Source organism: Podarcis raffonei, chromosome 12, assembly GCF_027172205.1.
Source record: "Podarcis raffonei isolate rPodRaf1 chromosome 12, rPodRaf1.pri, whole genome shotgun sequence".
Classification (NCBI taxonomy): Eukaryota; Metazoa; Chordata; class Lepidosauria; order Squamata; family Lacertidae; genus Podarcis; species Podarcis raffonei.
Window position 1 is genome coordinate 6,530,733 of NC_070613.1, and position 20,506 is coordinate 6,551,238.

Consider the following 20,506-nt stretch of genomic DNA (forward strand, 5'->3'; position numbering starts at 1 on the left):
GTCACGTGGCCAGCGTGACATCACTGCTCTGGCAAGCCAGAGCCGCACACGGAAACGCCGTTTACCTTCCCGCTGGTAAGCGGTCCCTATTTATCTACTTGCACCCGGGGGTGCTTTCGAACTGCTAGGTTGGCAGGCGCTGGGACCGAGCAACGGGAGCGCACCCTGCCGCGGGGATTCGAACCGCCGACCTTTCGATCGGCAAGCCCTAGGCGCTGAGGCTTTTACCCACAGCGCCACCCGCGTCCCTGATAAGGTGAACCTACCTAATTTAAATTTCATTTGAGGTTCTCTAGAGCAGGGGTCAGCAAACTTTTTCAGCAGGGGGCCGGTTCACTGCCCTCAGACCTTGTGGGGGGCCAGACTATATTTTGAAGGGGTAAAAATGAACAAATTCCTACCCCCCACAAATAACCCAGAGATACATTTTAAATAAAAGGACACATTCTACTCATGTAAAAACATGCTGATTCCCAGACCGTCCGCGGGCTGGATTTAGAAGGCGATTGGGCAGGATCTGGCCCCCAGGCCTTAGTTTGCCTACCCATGTTCTAGAGCAGGGGTCAGCAAACTTTTTCAGCAGGGGGCCGGTCCACTGTCCCTCAGACATTGTGGGGGGCCGGACTATATTTGGAGGGGGAGAGAATGAATTCCTATGGCCCACAAATAACCCAGAGATGCATTTTAAATAAAAGGACACATTCTACTCATGTGAAAACACGCTGATTCCCAGACCATCCGCGGGCTGGATTTAGAAGGTGATTAGGCCAGATCCGTCCCCCGGGCCTTAGTTTGCCTACCCACGCCCTAGAGTTTTGGAGAACCTGGAAGTTTTTATGCATGGCATTTACTAATTGCAGAGCCTGAGGCAAAATTCGAAAGGAAAGTTCCCCAAGAGAAGCCGATTGTTGTTCAGGAGGAAAAGAGCATCAACCTGTCAACTTCAGTGGTGCCTGAAGATGCCGAAGTCAAATGGCTCAAAGACGGAATTGAGATCAAAGCCAGCAAGAAGTATGAGATGAAAAAAGACGGGGCCTCTAGGACCCTGACTGTGAAGGTGGCCGATGTCAAAGATACTGGTGTGTACACGTGTGAGACCAAGAGTGATAAGCAGCAGTTCCAGGTGCAGGTCCAAGGTGAGGAACACTTCTCAGTATTAGTCAGAAAAGATTTTTTTTTTTACAATAATATTTATTAAATTTCATCAATAGACATAACAAAAAAGAAAATATACAACAACACAACAGAAAGGTGAAAAAGAAGAAGAAAAAATAGCAAACTTAAGATACCTAAACAGAAAAAAAGAATCTCAATTAATTAGTTAAAATGCATTTTCATAAAAATTTTGGTTGACTTCCTCTAATCTCCCCCATCAGAATTTCCTCTTAATTTGAATGTAGCAGTTTCCAATATCATTATTTCATAAAACAATATTACAGTCGTATTCCAATTTCTTTACCTTTCTTATAATACATTTTCTTATTTATATATTTAAGTCTAATTTAATCCTAGGCCTGATTGGTTCTTTCAAGTGGTTACATATCTTTAATGTTAGAATATTTGTTCAAATAGTCTTTAAATTTCTTCCAATCTTCTTGATATTCCTCTTCTTTCTGGTCGAGGATTCTCCCGGTGAGATCAGCCAGCTCCATAAATTCCACCATCTTCATCTGCCATTCTTCTACCATTGGTAATTCTTGTGTTTTCCATTTTCTGGCTAATAAAATCCTAGCAGCTGTTGTGGCATACAAAGATACTTTCACATCTTTTGGGGGCAATTCAGTACCTACTATCCCAAGGAGAAAGGCCTCTGATTTTTTAATAAATGTACATTTCATCATTTTTTAAATTTCATTATAATTTTTTCCCCAGAAGTCCTTTACCTTGGAACAAGTCCACCACATATGATAGAAGGTACCTTCTTTTTTTTTACATTTCCAACATACATTGTCACAATTATAGTACATCTTTGCCAATTTAACAGGGGTTAAGTACCATCTATACATCATTTTCATAATATTTTCCTTTAACATTGTACATGCGGTAAACTCAACCCCTTTCTTCCAAAGTCTCTCCCAATCCTCCATCATTATGTTATGTCCCACATCTTGTGCCCAACCAGTCCTAACCGACTTGTTCATCTTTTGTGTGCCACTCCAGTAGTAAACTATTAGTCAGAAAAGATTTTGCCCTCTCGGGGCCCCAAATGCTATGCCTTACAAGCCAAACCCAACCTATTTAAATGTTCTGCAGTTTGCAAGCCCAGCTCAATCTAAACTTGACGGCAATGAAAGCCAGGCTTGTTGTTGTTGTTTAGTCGTTTAGTCGTGTCTGACTCTTGGTGACCCCATGGACCAGAGCACGCCAGGCACTCCTGTCTTCCACAGCCTCCCGCAGTTTGGTCAAAACTGCATTGGACAAAACTGCATTGGTCAAAACAGCATTGGACTTTCCTTTTGCTTCCAGGCATATCCACAACTGAGCGACCTTTCAGCTTTGGCCCAGCCGCTTCATCAGCTCTGAATCTACCCCAGCCAAAACCCACATCTCTTGCCCAATGAATCATGGCTGCTTTCACCATTTCATCCTCAGTTTCCCATTCTAGAATTAGTTTATGCATCTTAGAAATCAACTCCTTATTATCTTCTGAAGACTCCCTTTAAAAATCAGAGCTTTGCTCTTTAAAAAACACCCACTTCCTATATCTTTCTTAAATAGGTCACAGACTTGGTACCCAACCCCTCCTATTGCTTAGTGTGGACTTGCTGAGCTGCGGAACCTGATACTTTGAGAACTGCTTGTTAAGCATAACATGCAAGGGAAGATGCCAAAACTGAAGGAGTTGTTCCTAACTGATACGTTAAATTCAATTTACAAGGTGTTACCGTATTTTTCGCTCTATAAGATGCACCAGACCACAAGACGCACCTAGTTTTTGGAGGAGGAAAACAAGAGAAAAAAAAATTCTGAATCTCAGAAGCCAGAACAGCAAGAGGGATCGCTGCGCAGTGAAAGCAGCTATCCCTCTTGCTGTTTTGGCTTCTGGGATAGCTGCGCAGCCTGCATTCGCCCTGTAAGACGCACACACATTTCCCCTTACTTTTTAGGAGGGAAAAAGTGAGTTATAGAGCAAAAAATATGGTAAATACCATTGACATTAGGCCTGCTGAAATTATATCAGAGTGGAAGTTGTTCCAAATCCAGTTCCATTGTTTCCTGGTTATTTCTTGACCCAAACCTCGCACCCATTTTCTCATACATGTATGTGTGCTGATGTACTTTCTGTTCCACTCAATTTAATTGCAGAAGTCCCAGTGAAGTTTGCAAAGAAGCTGGAACCCGTTAAAGCTGAGATCGGAGGGGCCCTGACTCTGAGTTGTGAACTAAGCCAAGCTGGGGGCAAAGTTGTCTGGCGCAAGGATGGAGTGGAGCTCAAAGCAAGCAAGCGCTACCAGATGCGTGAGACAGGCGAAAAGCGTATCCTGGTCATAACTGGCCTCCGGGCAGAAGACAAGGGGGATTATTGCTGTGAAACCAAGGATGACAAGTGCAGCATTCATGTCAGCCCCACAGGTATAATAATAATAATAATTAATAATAATAATAATTTATTATTTATACCCCACCCATCTGGCTGGGTTTCCTCAGCCACTCTGGACGGCTTCCAACAGAATATTAAAATACATTAAAAGCTTCCCTAAACAGGGCTGCCTTCAGATGTCTTCTAAAAGTCTGGTAGTTGTTTTTCTCTTTGACATGTGGTGGGAGGGTGTTCTACAGGCGGGTGCCACCACCGAGAAGGCCCTCTGCCTGGTTCCCTGTAAGTTGGCTTCTTGCAGGGAGGGAACCGCCAGAAGGCCCTCGGAGCTGGACCTCAGTGTCCGGGCAGAATGATGGGGGTGGAGATGCTCCTTCAGGTATACTGGACCGAGGCTGTTTAGGGCTTTAAAGGTCAGCACCAACACTTTGAATTGTGCTCAGAAATGTATGGCTCTGGTCTTTGTGGTAGGAACATACATTCCAAGGTGCTGTCAGTAGCTGATCCAGAGATGGGCACCCAAAGGTCCATTGTCAGGGATGGGGGTCTGCTTAGGGTAGGGCTACCCAATGCGGTGGCCTCTAGAAGTTTTGGACTACAACTCCCATCATCCCTGGTTATTTGCTATGCTAGCTGAGGTTGATGGGGGTTGTAGTCCTAAACCATATGGAGGGCATCATGTTGGCTACCCCTGGCTTGGGGGATGTTCTGAAACCAAAGCCGTGTTGCAAGCATATAAGGAATACCTGTTGCCCACTCAAAATGTGTCCAAGAATGGACAGGTGCAGGAGTGGAGAAAAAGAAGGCAAAGTTTATTGCTGAGCAATAAAGACTCAGTGGAATAGTTTCCAGAGCCTGGGTGCCAAAGCCCCTGGGCATTGGGTTTTTTTATACCTGATTACAAACAGCGTAAAACATGACATATTCATATATTGCAGCAAAATCAAACAATTGAGCGGGCACAAGCTCTTCCTCTGCCCATGTAAAGAATACTTCTGCTTTTCTCAGATGGTGCATCATCATTGCCCTTTACTCTAATTTTCAGCAATAAAGAGGAAAAGAAACCTATTTGACCGTTGAAACCTGAATAACCCCCATCATCTGTTATTGGCTAGAAAATGGCATTGGGGCAGACTGCTTTTTCCCGTTCCCCATCTCCACCCCATCTTGTGAACATGAGAAGCATTCTGGCGAAGCTTCCCTATAGAAAAATGCCAACACATCAGATCTATTGTTTCCTTCAAGCACAATAGCAGGGCAGAGAGAGAAGTAGGGCAAAGGGCTTAAGATTTAAGCACTTTTAGCTCTGCTGAAGCCTTAGTGATTTGAACATCATTAGGATATATGGTTATATATGGATATATGATTATATAGAAATCATAAAGGTAAAATTCTTCCAGGTGGTCTTGACACAGGCTGTGTTCAAGTATGGGAAGGCTTGGTGCAGAGCTACATGCCAGCTGAGCAAGCACATGTTTCCCACCTCAAATTGGCCAAGATGACACTAATAAGGGGTGCCTTTTTAGGGGAACTTTGACACAGATGGGAAGAAAAGGTGAATGTTCAATGATGAAGGGCTGTAGCTCAGCGGTAGGGTGTTTGCTTTGCATGCAGAAGATCCCAGGTTCATTCCTCCCGTAGGCAGGATTAGGAATGTCACAAGTCTGAAACCCTGAAGTCCTGCTGCCGTTCAGGATGCACGATGCCTAGCTAGATGGAGCAGTGCACTGACCCCAGGATAAGGAGACGTCCAATGTGCCTTTATTCTATATGCTTAGCTGAATGCGCTGCATTATTATGACAATTAATCACCATCTCCTCCCCCAGTTCCTAGGCTGGTGAAGTTTGTCAAAGGCCTCCACAACATAGTAGCTGAAGAAGGCAAAGAGGCAGTTTTCAAATGCGTTGTCTCCCCCAGCGACGCCGCTGTCACGTGGAGTCGGAATGGAGCCAAAATCGAAGCCAGTAAAAAATATGTCATATCCCAGGAGGACTCAAACCATAGCCTCACCATCACTGACTTGACTCTGAAAGACTCCGCTGCAATCTCAGCAGAAGCGGAAGGAGTAGAGAGCAAAGCAACCCTCAAAGTGGAAGGTGAGAAGTGGAAAGTAGCAAAGAATGTCCACCACTAGGTGGATTTTGCAAGGCTGCAACTAAGCATGTAGCAGATGGAGATAGAACGGACTTCTGCATTCTGTTTCTGGATGTAAAAGCGAACTGGGGGTGGGTGGGGAAGAGGGAAAACACTATTTGCAAGTGGAAATCTAGTACACCAGGAAAAGAAGTTCTAGCAAGCCCTTCCCCTGTGGTGCCAGTTTCCTAGATGTAGGGAGGTTTTATGCAGGAGAAGAATTAAAAATAGCATTCCAGACCTGCAGTCTGAAATGGTACCATCCATTCTGTCCCCTTTATAACTTTTCCACCTTTTTTGCTACATGTTTAGGTCAGGTTCAAGTTACACAGAGTAAGATGGTGGACTGAGGTGGCAGCATTCCGAATTGCACCACTGTAGATTCCAAATGGGGATGGTAAAGCTTGTAAGAATAGATTGTAAGTCCCTCAGAGACTTCCATGTGCTAGATGGCTTCCAATGATGATTATTCACTACCACCATCAATTTCATACCTTTGCATGCCACTGTGTGCTTTATTGGTGGGTGGGACACACTCGCCCACACCACTTCCTCTGCTTAATTATGATTTTCACCCAGGGAGGGCTACACAAAGCTTTATTCATAGAATAAAGGATCATCTAGCTCAACTCTCTGCATTGCAGGGATCAAACTTCTGGTCTCCCATCCAACTTGAGACCCTGCCTGACCCTGCTTAGCTTTGGAAACGTGTTATCAGTTTTGTTGCTGCACCACCAGGGGATATAAGCAGGGAGTTCCACATGTGCAGTGGAAATGTTCAAAAATGCTATTGGCAAAGCTGGATTTTGCTTTGGGTGGAGAATGACTATGTCCACTCTTAGAATGTTGCATTTTTCATTCTGCTAGATAAACATAACATAGGGTTGCCATATTTCAAAAAGTGAAAATCCAGACACAAAAGTTGTTGGGTTTAATTGGGGGGTGGGAGAGCAGCAACCCTTAAATTGCTTAGTAGGTAATATACAAAGGAGCTCATGTCAAACATCCCCCCCCTTCTGCATAACCGTGCCTAAAAGGTAAAGGGACCCCTGACCGTTAGGTCCAGTCGCGGACGACTCTGGGGTTGCAGCGCTCATCTCGCTTTATTGGCCGAGGGAGCCGGCGTACAGCTTCTGGGCCATGTGGCCAGCATGACTAAGCCGCTTCTGGCGAACCAGAGCAGCGCACAGAAATGCCGTTTACCTTCCCACTGGAGCGGTACCTATTTATCTACTTGCACTTTGACGTGCTTTCGAACTGCTAGGTTGGCAGGAGCAGGGACCAAGCAACAGGAGCTCACTCCGTCGCGGGGATTCGAACCGCCGACCTTCTGATCAGCAAGTCCTAGGCTCTGTGGTTTAGACCACAGCGCCATCCGCTTCCTGCTATAACCGTGCCTAACTGTAGCCATTTCCAAAGCTCTCTCTACAATGTTGCATTTGTGTCTTTGTTGCCTGTAGAGACGCCAGTATCATTTGTGAAGAAACTGGAAGCCAAAATTGTTGAGGAGAAGGAGATGGTGACTCTGGAAGTAGAGCTATCAAAACCAACCACAGAGGTGAAATGGATGAAGAATGGCAGCTTGCTCCATCCAGGTGACAACATGGAGATCAAGGCCGAAGGGACAAAGCACAGCCTGGTGATTAAGAGTGCCGCCTGCGGGGACCGTGGCTATTATTCCTGCGAGACTCTCCATGACAAGACCCAGGCAAAAATAGCTGTGGAAAGTGAGTCAGGGATGGTTGGATGCCTTCACTTGTGGGTGTATGCTTTTTTGCAAATGCAGCGCTTACCTCCTCAAATGCAATGAGCACTGGAACAAAAAAAACCAACTAAAGGAAGATTTTAAAATGAGACAGAAAAGCATCCAAGGCAGAGACCCAAAAGATAACCTAGCCATGAGTCTGCCTAGGATTTGGTGGAAAAACCCCCACAAAATCTGCAGCTCCACAGGCTCCTTCAGTATAAGATGGTTCCTTAAAGGTAAAGGTAAAGGTAAAGGGACCCCTGACCATTAGGTCCAGTCGTGGCCGACTCTGGGGTTGTGGCGCTCATCTCGCTTTATTGGCCGAGGGAGCCGGCGTACATTTTCTGGGTCATGTGCCCAGCATGACTAAGCCGCTTCTGGCAAACCAGAGCAGTGCACGGAAACACCGTTTACCTTCCCACCGGAGCAGTACCTATTTATCTACTTGCACTTTGACGTGTTTTCTAACTGCTAGGTTGGCAGGAGCAGGGACCGAGCAATGGGAGCTCACCCCGTTGCGGGGATTCAAACCGCCAACCTTCTGATCGCCAAGTCGTAGGCTCTGTGGTTTAACCCACAGCGCCACCCGCGTCCCTAAGATGGTTCCTTAATTCATGGTAAAAGCATTCACATGACTAGGGATGGGAGATAAATTCGATTCAGTTCACATTTAAAGGTAAACCTACCTAATCTACCCTTTCTGAAACCAGATCCAAACCGAAACACAGCTGTCATCTGGGAAATTCACACTTTTCTGGCTTTTACAGTCCAGTTCTCCAGCCAAGAAATGCACACAAAAATGCATATACTAGGATAACATGTGCATAAAAATGTATATATTGGTGAAAATATTTCAAAATCCGTTATATTAGGGGGAATTGCTTTGCGAAATGTGTACATTAGGGGAAATTGCACACAGACGTGTGCCCATCGGGAGAAATCCGCATGACCTTTTAAAAAAATAACATTCAATAAAATTGCAAACCAATGTGGAATTGTAGAGAACTGAACTTAAGATTGGAAAAATGAGGAAAGGGAAGAGGCTGAAATCGACAGATTTGACGATCCTTCCACATCACTGCATGGTCCACGCCCTCCATATTTTCATTAAGTGAGTTTGGTCATGTTAACTGTTCCACCAATCTCAGTGCGTGAGACTGGTTTCCTTAACAAAAAGCATTTTTTGCCTCTGTTTCCTTGCTGTACCGCAGGACAAGTATTCACTTGGGCAGTGCTTGTGTGTGGAGTTGGTGCTTTTGCTAATCCCTTCCCCAGCAGCAATTCCTCAAAATAACCTTAGTATGCCTACAAGCACATTCCCCAGTCCTGAGTGATGGAATATCCACTGACCCAGTCCAAAGGTCATCCCTATTACTGGTATGATGGAAATTTTTGGCGGGGGGGGGAGGGGAGTTGTCCTGCAAACTCTGAAGCTTAAGGGAGTAGAATATCAGAAAAGGGGCCCTGAAGTGACAGGTGTACATTTGGTCAAAAGATTTCTAGACCTGTTCCACACATCACATGACATCATACCTGGTTCCCCAGTGAGTATACCTGTGTGATGCACATATTTCTTGCATTTACGTGCTTGTGTTTTTCGGCCTAGTTGTAGCATCTTAGGTGTACATCTAACACATGTGTGAATCAGCCATTAAGCATTTGCAAGAACTCTTACCTGGGTGTTGACTGTGTTTATTTGTGAGGATGCCTTCCATCTGTGCCGTTTGTTATGTATATAATTGAATGCCTCAATACATGCTGCTCTTCACTAATAATATGCCACCAGAAAGCAGCAATACCTGTGTTTGCAGAAGTCCTATTGTAGTGCCCAATGCGAGACAACAGCCTATGGGTGTTAGTCACACTCACTTTTATAGAAGAGGGAGACATAGATTAGAAGTATTAGGTCTACCCTTTGAATCTGGTTGACGCACCTTGAGCAAAAATGTGCATATTATTTTGGGTTGTTTTGAAAGCATTCATCGTACACATTTTGGAAGTTCAGAATTATGAAATGCCCCATTCCAATAGGTTTCCAGAATGTTAGGGATCCAAATATCAAATACCATAGGTAAAGGTAAAGGGACCCCTGACCATTAGATCCAGTCATGACCGACTCTGGGGTTGCGGTGCTCATCTCGCTTTATTGGCCGAGGGAGCCGGCGTACAGCTTCCAGGTCATGTGGCCAGCATGACTAAGCTGCTTCTTGCGAACCAGAGCAGCGCACGGAAACGCCGTTTACCTTCCCGCTGGAGCGGTACCTATTTATCTACTTGCACTTTGACGTGCTTTCGAACTGCTAGGTTGGCAGGAGCAGGGACCAAGTAACGGGAGCTCACCCTGTTGTGGGGATTCGAACCGCCAACCTTCTGATCGGCAAGTCCTAGGCTCTGTGGTTTAATCCACAGTGCCACCCACGTCCCTTATCAAATACCATAGACCCTAGATAAAAGACTTCTGAATACTTGGAAACAGAGACATTAGAAATTATGAAGTCTAGACTGTGAGAGGTTTCAAAATAAAAAACAACACTATACTATACTTTCTTTGCTTGCAGAGAAGCAAGGTGGGAATCTTCCATGGAAGTCCTGCTCAGTGGTGTATTTAGCTTAATTATTAATCCAGGAAGGTTTATGGGTATTTTCCTAGAAAGGTTAATCATGTATGATTAGGTAAAAGACAGAATATTCTTTATTTTGTCCCGACAGTAAGAACATAAGCACACAAGAAAACTGGTGTGCTAATGTCCCCCTGCCTACCCAGTCCAGCATTCTAGCAGTCAAATGCCTCTGGAAATTTTGAATCAGGGCCTGAAGGAGATCACTGCCCCTTGTCTATTTCTTGCTAGTTGAATCCTTGGTGCAGTTTCCAAATGGGCACGCCACTTAAATGGGAAGAATGATAAGCCTGGGCATCTTACTTTGGCCCAGACACATCTAATTCTTTGTGATATTGCTTTGTTCCCAAGCGAGACCCATCAAACTGGTGAAAGGCCTTCAGCCAATAGATACCCATGAGGGGCAGTCTGCTACATTCGAGGTGGAGCTGTCACACGAGAATGTGGAAGTTACCTGGATGAAGGATGGCGTGAGGCTGAAAGCCAAGGACAACTGCTGCATTAGTGTCCAGGGGAAGAAGCATTCGCTGACTCTTTCATCCCTTGAAATTGAGGACTCGGGCCTTGTTGCCTTCAAGGCTGAAAGTCTTCACACAACCGGCAGACTTAATGTGAAAGGTAGGCATTCAGATCTTGGATGTCTTGGTTGTGCAACCCTGTTCACTGGGTGCATGAAATGCATCTCCAAAGCACAGGGCCTACTGGCTCTATTGAGCATCAGTTCCATTCAAACGTTTTGCTGACCACAACGTGAACTGCCAATAGAAGCACGCTGTAGGGGCTGCCTAGCAACCATAGGAGTCCCATCCCCAGGTCAGCCCAGAGGTTGTTGGCAAACCCTTTGTTATGTACTGAGCTTAGATCCTAGAACAATAGGCAGGTAGGATCCTAGAAGGCAGCAACCTGATTGGTCTGCAGGAGCCACCCAATCTGGCTCCAGGAGGAAGTGAATCAGCAACCTGATTGGCCTGCAGGAACAGCCCAATCAGGCTCCAGGAGGGGAATTGAATCAGCCAATCACAATTGTGTAAATAATGTATATATAGCCAGAGGTTTTGGGGGAAAGCACTCACTCACTGTTTACCATGAGCTGAAATAAAGAGCATGAAATCAACACTCAACTCTGAGTATATTTCACCCTTCCTTGTGATAGCTAGGTAACTGCAATACTGCAATACCTCAGGGATCGCCTCTTCCCGTATGAACTGACCCAGGTTTGCAATCATAATCTGAGACCTTTCTTTGTGTGCCTCCTCCTCAAGAGGTCCAGAGGGTATCAACATGAGAACAGGCCTTTTCTGCGGTGGCTCCCCATTTGTGGAATGCTCTCTCCAGGGAGACCTGCCTAGTGCCTTCCTTACATATCTTTAGGTCCCAGATAAAAACATTTATCTTCAACCAAGCATTTGGCTGATTAACATTCTATTGGGTTTTAAAATGTGCTGGCAGGGGTTATTAGTTTGTGTTTGTTTCACTATGTGTTTTCTATTTTTCTGTTGTGAACCACCCTGAGATTTTTGGATGAAGGCCGGTATACAGATTTTAATAATTAATCATCATCATCATCTGCCCTGGGATCCTTGGATGAAGGATTAATATTTAATAATAATAAAATGCCTGCTTGTGGGATAGACTGGTTCTCTTTCACTGACAGTATTATTATTATCATATGACAGTAGTAGTATTATTATTATCTGCTACTACAGTGGTCGCTCGGGTTGCGAACGTGATCTGTGCAGGATGCATGTTCGCAACTCGCAGCGTTCGCAATCCGCGTCTGCGCACGCATGGGTTGTGATTCGGCACTTCTGTGCATGTGCAAAGCGTGATTTAGCGCTTCTGTGCAGGCGCAACTGCTGAAACCTGGAATTAACCCATTCCATTACTTCTGGGTTTCGGTGGTCCGCAACCCGAGAAAAACGCAACCTGAAGTGTCTGTAACTCAAGGTATGACTGTACTACCATTGTTGTTTTTATTTTTGGCAGAACGGCCCGTGAAAATAATTAAACCTTTGCAAGACATTAATGCTCAGAACAAGGACGAAGTAACCTTCGAATGTGAACTTTCCAGGCCTAATGCAGATGTCAAGTGGCGTAAGGTACTGAATTTACTTGCCATGTGACTTTTCCTACCTTAAGGAAATGGGGTCTGATGTGTCACATGGACTCTTCCGTTGCAGAAAGTTCAGGGTGTTGTGTAGCATTTGTGTTTACTTACAAATATGTAGCTTGAACATAGGTGCTTAGCACCCCAACAGATATCCAAAAATATTGCAAAGCTCCAACTCAGCTTTCTGACCCTCAATCTTTCTCAGTTTGAGCTGCCTGTTTAAGCATTTTTACACAGACAGCTTGATGATTTCCCACCCAGCCAAGGGATGGAGAAAGACACACTCGCTTCTAGAACAGCTGCTAGCTATTGTCAAAGGCAGCCAATCTTCATAACATAGGGAGCAACTTAGCCAGAAAAAATTACAAGTCCACGCATACCTGGTATGCGTCAAGCAACATACATAGATGGAAAACCCATCTGCAAAAAATGCAGAACTGGGAATCACTGACTCATTAAGAGACCCCCAAAGTCTTTCAGCTCAAGCTCACCATCCCATAACAGTAATAATCAGAGCAAGACTGATTTGCTGCCAAGGAGTGTGGTGGAGTCTCCTTCTTTGGAGGTCTTTAAGCAGAGGCTTGACAACCATATGTCAGGAGTGCTCTGATGGTGTTTCCTGCTTGGCAGGGGGTTGGACTCGATGGCCCTTGTGGTCTCTTCCAACTCTATGATTCTATGATTCTATGATTCTATGATTCTATGATTCTAAGACTGGACACTCAGGAGCATTGAAACATTGCACTAAATTGTATTACAAGAACCTCATTCCTCTTGGAAATGTATGACACAGTCTCTCCTCTTGCGTGTCGAGGTCCCCAAGACACCCCCAATAAAACACAGTTGACACAAGATTTTAGTTTTAAGGTTTTGGGCATATTTTTGGCCACAGCTTTATTAAAATTACAAGTGATGTGAGTGGTTACTTAGGCGATGGTTGCGACTATCTGACCCCGCACGGGGACAGACTGACATTCGTGTTGGAAAACTAGCCCCCTCGGGAGAGGCTGGCCCCCCCTCTCAGGTTCCCGGGGCTTGTTTACCGGTGATCTACCCTGGCTGGCATCCTCGCAAGTCCAGGGAGATCTTGATAGGCGACATCTCCCAGCGTGAAAGATGCACACCCCCTTTGCTCCTTGCATACCAGCAGGAGAAAGAAAATAGCCAGAAAGTCTATTACATTTCTACGGTTTATTTCTGACTTTACAGCTGTACAAAAACATGTCCGTTTCGTTCAATCTCCTCCAAGCAACTCAGTAAGACTTCCTTCACATGCGCAACAGGAAGGTCTCATATTACACACAGAACAAAGCCCTGTGAACCGCCCTGTGAATTCTTTCCCAGGACTAGCCACATCATGTGATGTAAACATTGAGCTACTAGTTTGCAGCTGCGTTGTACTCATATCCCAACAATTCGCCCGCTTGCGAAGTCAGTAAAGGGAAAACATTTTGGGGAGAGAGACGGGACTGGGAACCATGCCTCACCTCTCCCCAAATGCTCCCAGGGGCTCTTGTGTGGCCCTTGCCCCTTGACAGGGGTTTGGACAAAAGTATGGCGAGCCCCTGGGTTCCTTTAACGGAAAACCCTTGAAGCAGCAGCATTTTGGAGAGGCGGGCACATACCCCTCCACCAACCAACTCCTAAACCAATGCCTAACCGCAACCTTACAAGTTGTGACGATTTGCTACGCAGTAGGCAAAAACCAAATGGCACCAGCCAATCAGCCAGATGGACAAAATTCCTACCGGGCCCCTGCCCCAAAGCAGACGACCCCATGACGGGGATAGCAAGGTCAAGCGAATGACCTGAAAATAGGGAGGGTGATCCGATGCAAGCAGCGAAAAGAGGAAGCTCAAGGCTGTGCACAGGGTATTTAAAAGCTACGGCTGTCAATCACAAAATGGCAACATTTAAATCTCCCCAGCAACAGAAAATTCAATGAAATGGTGGCCAATTCTATCCCCGCCCAGCAACAGTGAGTGTCTTGCTAGCCCCCACCGCAACACGTGCTCTCCATGCAGGAGAACACGCTTTGTTCTTGTTGGCATATTCACATGACAAGTGGTGCTCGTTCTCAAATCTGACATTGACTTTCTAGAGTCAGTGGCATCTTTTTTACGAACACAATGACAGTTATTAAATTCTGGCAAATCTCCAATGGGGCCTCAGGTGTGAATTATATCCTGTCCAAACAGAGTTTTGTGGATATTGAATGAAAGTATTATAGTACCTTCAAACAGTGGAATACTTTCTTGTTCCACACTGATTTTGGTGAGACAAGAACACTGCAATTAAGAAGCTTGGTGAGTCTGTTAAAACCTGATTTGGACTTCTTCGTTTTAGGATGGAATCGAGCTTCGGCCAAATAAAAAAATTGCAGTCTTTGCACGAGGGACCACGAGAAGCCTCACAATTCACAAATGCGAATTTGAAGACAAAGGGACATATATGTGCGATGCTGTTGACGACAAGAGCTCAGCTACCTTGGTGGTCCATGGTATGTTTCAGGGGGAAGAACAAAAATATTTTCCTTTCCGAATGACTTTGCCTAAAACGCTGCCCAGTCATCAGGCCGATTCACATGTGTATTTATTAAGATTCCATCACTGCAGCATCAGGTGGTGCCTTGCATGTGAGAAGGAGGAGGGATAATGGTTACAGGTAGAATGTTTGTGTTGCTCAGTGGCCTGGCTTGCACTTCACAGTAAGCCAAACTGTGGCTTTGCTCATGCCCTGTTCCCTGTGTGGTGCAGTATGTAACTTAACCCCAGGATCATGGTTAAGGTCTCCTCCTTCGGTCTGTCCTACTGTTGCCCATCAGTGGTACCACCACTGTGCTTGTAAGTACAAGATGTAGATGAAAGGCAAGGGAGCATGTCAGGGAAGGAGGAAAAAACCATCTAGCCAAAGGTCCATCTAGCCCAGCATCTCATTCTCACAGTAGCCACCTGGGTGCTTACAGAAAGTCCACCAGCAGGAGAGCCTGAAAACATGGTGCATTCTGTTCTATTAGTACCGATAGCTTCTGGGGTGTGTGTTTATAATTAAAAGGCATGCTAAAAAGGATTCTAATTTTTCCTCTTTTTAGCATAAATTGAACTAATGGACACTATCATAAAGGGGGAGTAGAATGTACCGTATTTTTCGCTCTATAAGATGCACCAGACCACAAGACGCACCTAGTTTTTGGAGGAGGAAAGCAAGAAAAAAAATATTCTGAATCCCAGAAGCTAGAACAGCAAGAGGGATCGCTGCGCAGCGAAAGCAGTGATCCCTCTTGCTGTTCTTGCTTCTGGGATAGCTGCGTAGCCTGCATTCGCTCCATAAGACGCACGCACATTTCCCCTTACTTTTTAGGAGGGAAAAAGTGAGTCTTATAGAGCAAAAAATACGGTATATTGAAAGTGCTGATATCTACAGTTAGGCTGTGTAATTGCTCCATTAAGTATCATTGGTATGTGATGAAACTTTATGTACCGGTATTTTTTTACTGCTACTAAATGATAAACGGGATGCGGGTGGCGCTGTGGGTTAAACCACAGAGCCTAGGACTTGCCGATCAGAAGGTCGGCGGTTCAAATCCCTGCGACGGGTGAGCTCCCGTTGCTCGGTCCCTGCTCCTGCCAACCTAGCAGTTTGAAAGCATGTCAAAGTGCAAGTAGATAAATAGGTACCACCCCGGCGGGAAGGTAAACGGCATTTCTGTGCGCTGCTCTGGTTCACCAGAAGCGGCTTAGTCATGCTGGCCACATGACCCAGAAGCTGTACGCCGCCTCCCTCGGCCAATAAAGTGAGATGAGCGCTGCAACCCCAGAGTCGGCCACAACTGGACCTAATGGTCAGGGGTCCCTTTACCTTTACCTTTACTAAATGATAAACAAGCAAACAAATAAAATAAATGACATTTTAGCTCAGTTGGGGTGAACTGATTAGCCAGTCTAGAGGTCAAAGGGCCTCAAACCTTCCCTTTCACATCACCTCCCTACTCACAGCTAAAAGTCCGCTTACCCCCTTTTAGGGGCGCAGGGGCATTGCACCCCTAAATACAGATAAGTTAGTTTCCATTAGAAATAATGAACTGTTGTGAGACTGACGGAAGCCCAAAGAACGAAAGAACAAAAAACACGAAAAAATGAAATATTTAAGAAATGTCAGTTTATTAGGAAAATGGATGACACGGAAGAGGTAATTTTTAAAAACATTTGTGTTTGATCTGTGAAGTATTAGATTAATAAGGAATGACTTAATGTCGTTTTATTTATGATCTCCTTTTTTCTTTATTAAGACTTAACTGTATCAGTGTATGATGTTTATTTATGTTTCCGTTTTCCATTTTCCTTTTCTTTTTCTCTCTTCTTTTTTTGTAACCTTTCTTCACTTTTTTTCTTTTTCGAGTTTGTAAGTTTTGATTTGTACATATTTGCAATAAAATTTAAAAAAGAAAGAAAGAAAGAAAGAAAGAAAGAAAGAAAGAAAGAAGAGGAAGGACAGAGGAGCAGGCCAAAAGGAACACATTTCGCCTGGGTGCAACTTATTCCAGAAGTCAGTAGGAGCAAATATCCTTTAGTAAATACCTCTTTGTAACCCCTTAGCCCGAGATATCAAGATAGTGAAGCCACTGGAAGATGTGGAGGTGAGCGAGAAAGAGAGTGCTTCCTTCACCTGCGAGATTTCACACGACGAGGTTGAAACCCAGTGGTTCAGCAACGAAAACAAGATCCGGGCTGGAGAGAACATCAGGTTGCGTCAGGACGGTAGGAAGGGGGACAGCCGATGAGTAGAAACATTGGATTTGTTTTCTTGTTGGAATGGCACGTGGGGGAAGACCACTGGAAAGCGAGTCTCAGTTGTTTAGGTCTCTTGCATAACTAAAGCTTGATAGCAGACCTTCAGATCACATGCATATCAGTTATACAGTGGGAGACTCATGTTATGTACTGAAGTTCTCACCCTGGGCCAGCAGGGGGATACTGTAGATAGTTTTCACTCAGGTCCACATATGCAAATAAGGGATTGAAAGTGACGTTCAGTGATTGGATAGTTACAGAAAATGGTTACAGTTGCGTTGTACTGGAGCTCTATATAAACAGGCTGGCTGAACCCTTCAGTTCTGTTCTGTTCTGGCCTGTGAATAAACGAGAGCTGTTTGAAGAATCGCTGTGTCGTCTGATATGTTCACCCACAACATAACAGTTCGGGTTGCAAATGTGATCCATGCGGGATGCATGTTCGCAACCCACAGTGGCGTGTCTGCACACGTGCGGGTTGCAATTTGGCACTTCTGCACATGCACGACCCCCGAAACCTGGAAGTAACCCTTTCTGGTACTTCCAGGTTTCAGCGGGTTCGTAACCCCCCAAAAATGCAACCTGAAGCATCTGTAACCCGAGGTATGACTGTATACCAGTTTGAGTGTTGTGGCTTTTCCCAAAGAATTATGGGAAGAGTTGTTTGACAAAGGTACTAAGAATTCTCAGATGGATATATCTAGTCTACTTACAGAGCTATAAACCCCATGATTCTCTGGGCTAAAGAAATGGATATTAGACCATGTCCTCTAGGGGTAAGGGGATTCTTGTGTTGTGGGCTTTACTACTAAAAATGTGCTTTCTGTGTCCTCTTGGGTAGTACGAGAGGCTACAATGAGATTAAGGAGCAGGTGCCTAAGGTGTGGTACACTCAGCAGATCTCAAAACTGATGTCCCGTAACTGTGAGTTTGTGTCTGTGTTCACAGGGAAAAGCTACGCGCTAGTCTACAGAAGCGTGGAGATGGAGGATTCAGCAGAAATCAAATTTGTTGCTGAAAAAGCAGAATCCCGGGCAAAACTTAAAGTAAAAGGTAATTATTATGGCATTGTCGTGCAGTGTGGCTTATTGTTGTTGTTTAGTTGTTTAGTCGTGTCCGACTCTTCATGACCCCATGGACCAGAGCACGCCAGGCACTTCCATCTTCCACTGCGTCCCGCAGTTTGGTCAAACTCATGCTGGTAGCTTCGAGAACACCATCCAACCATCTCGTCCTCTGTCGTCCCCTTCTCCTTGTGCCCTCCATCTTTCCCAACATCAGGGTCTTTTCCAGGGAGTCTTCTCTTCTCATGAGGTGGCCAAAGTACTGGAGCCTCAGCTTCAGGATCTGTCCTTCCAGTGAGCACTCAGGGCTGATTTCCTTCAGAATGGAGAGGTTTGATCTTCTTGCAATCCATGGGACTCTCAAGAGTCTCCTCCAGCACCATAATTCAAAAGCATCAATTCTTCGGCAATCAGCCTTCTTTATGGTCCAGCTCTCACTTCCATACATCACTACTGGGAAAACCATAGCTTTAACTATACGGACCTTTGTTGGCAAGATGATGTCTCTGCTTTTTAGGATGCTGTCTAGGTTTGTCATTGCTTTTCTCCCAAGAAGCAGGCGTCTTTTGATTTCATGACTGCCGTCACCATCTGCAGTGATCATGGAGCCCAAGAAAGTAAAATCTCTCACTGCCTCCATTTCTTCCCCTTCTATTTGCCAGGAGGTGATGGGACCAGTGATGGGTGGCTTATTAGTCTTTCTTAAAAATGCACCTTCAGTTTGATTAATTTCCTAAACAGCTCAGGACCACAATACCTAATGACCGCCTCCCCTCATATAAACCGACCCAGACCCTATGATCATAATCTGAGGCCCTTCTTTGTGTGCCTCCTCCATGAGAGTTCGGGAAGGTGGCAAGACGAGAACGGGGCCTTTTCTGCAGTGGCTCCCTGTTTGTAAAATGCTCTCCCCAGGGAGGCTTGTCTAGCACCTTCATTATACGTTTTTAGGCGCCAGGTGAAAATGAATATCAAATGTTTTGAACTTCCTAAAGCACTATATCAATTCAAAGCAGTAGTGCTAGTAATGATGTTTCTTTGTCGTCCTTTAGAACTGCCTGTAAGGTTTGTGAAACCTCTCCGCGTAAAGATTGCAATTGAGAAGCACCGGGGCTTTCTGGAGTGCCAAGTGTCTCGCCGCAATGCTGAGGTCAAGTGGTATAAGGATAACAAACTGATCCAACCTGGCGAAAAGTACGAGATTGTCAGCGACGGGGTCTACAGGAAGCTCATAATCAATGAGACGGAGTTTGCTGATGAAGGCATTTACACCTGCGATGCCATCGATGACAAAAGCAGTGCTCAGTTTTATGTGGAAGGTACTAACTTGTTCTCAGCTGGAATATGGGGACAGAAACCATGAAACTGAGTAGTCGTGCCATTTATCTAAATATCGCAAGATGGGTGGCTGGAATCCCCATAGCCAAGAAGAGCATCATTTAGATTTCAGGCATGTTCCTGCCACCCCTGCCCTTCTTTCCCGACAAGGTGTTGTGGAAATGCAGGCAAAATATTTGCCCAGTTCTTTTTTTAAAATTTATTTAATTTTATTAACATATAAAACACATACATTTACACAATACACATACAAAACACACTACCTTATTTTCATAACACAAAACATACCTACATTACTCTATATAATACCTACCTATACTATACATATCAACATACCTACACACCTACCCCACATGGACACCTGCCAAGTGATTTATAATAATAATAATAATAATAATTTTTTATTTATACCCCTCCCTCCCCAGCCAAGGCCGGGCTCAGAGCAGCTTACAAGCAATAATAAAAACAAGATGAATGATTACAACTTAAAAACAAAAATAAAATACAACATTAAAATAAAGGAACATTAAAATATTAAAATGTAGCCTATAAAGGATAAGTGAGTGTATGAATTACACTGTTTGACACTGGAGCAGACTGCTTTGAAAAGTAGTGGACAATCATTCGTTGGAGGTCTTTAAACATAGCTTGGATGGACATATGTCAGGGAATCTTTAGCTACTAGATGACTTGTGATTCTATATCTATTGATCAATCTATCAATTGATCAATCTACACCCCCCCCCAAATCAGAGATCACTGGCCAACAAGTGACTTGACTTCCAGCCGTTCTTGTTCTGCTATTTTATTTTTCCAACTAGCTTAAACACATTTCATTATTTCTTTAATCTCTTCTTCTATCTTGACTTTACTCTCCTTTCACTCTAATCATTTTCTGTATTCACTCAGTATCTGTCAGAAATTCTACTTTTTCCACATAAATTTTGATGTATTCCTTAAAGATAGCCCACTCCTTATTTACTTTTTGTACCATATCTCCTCTTATCCTCCCTGTTAGTTCGGCAATATGGAAGTATTCCATCATTTTAGATAGCCAGTCTGTTTTAGTTGGGACGCTGCTGCTTTTCCAATTTTTGGCAATCAATAACCTTCCCGCCATAGTTGCATACATAAATATTGGTCTGCAGTTTTGGGTTCTACCTGCAG

At 44.6% G+C, this 20,506-nt stretch overlaps 1 protein-coding gene across 1 annotated transcript in view; it reads left to right on the top strand.

The window, feature by feature from the left end:
• OBSCN (obscurin, cytoskeletal calmodulin and titin-interacting RhoGEF) overlaps positions 1-20,506 on the top strand; it is a 201,055-nt gene that overhangs the window by 60,293 nt on the left and 120,256 nt on the right. Inside the window, exons 18-27 of the mRNA XM_053359224.1 lie at positions 861-1,136; positions 3,307-3,573; positions 5,366-5,635; positions 7,133-7,399; positions 10,389-10,655; positions 12,024-12,136; positions 14,494-14,647; positions 16,743-16,904; positions 17,886-17,990; positions 19,054-19,320. Of these exons, the coding sequence (XP_053215199.1) occupies positions 861-1,136; positions 3,307-3,573; positions 5,366-5,635; positions 7,133-7,399; positions 10,389-10,655; positions 12,024-12,136; positions 14,494-14,647; positions 16,743-16,904; positions 17,886-17,990; positions 19,054-19,320 (2,148 nt within the window). The remainder of the gene's footprint in view (positions 1-860; positions 1,137-3,306; positions 3,574-5,365; positions 5,636-7,132; positions 7,400-10,388; positions 10,656-12,023; positions 12,137-14,493; positions 14,648-16,742; positions 16,905-17,885; positions 17,991-19,053; positions 19,321-20,506) is intronic.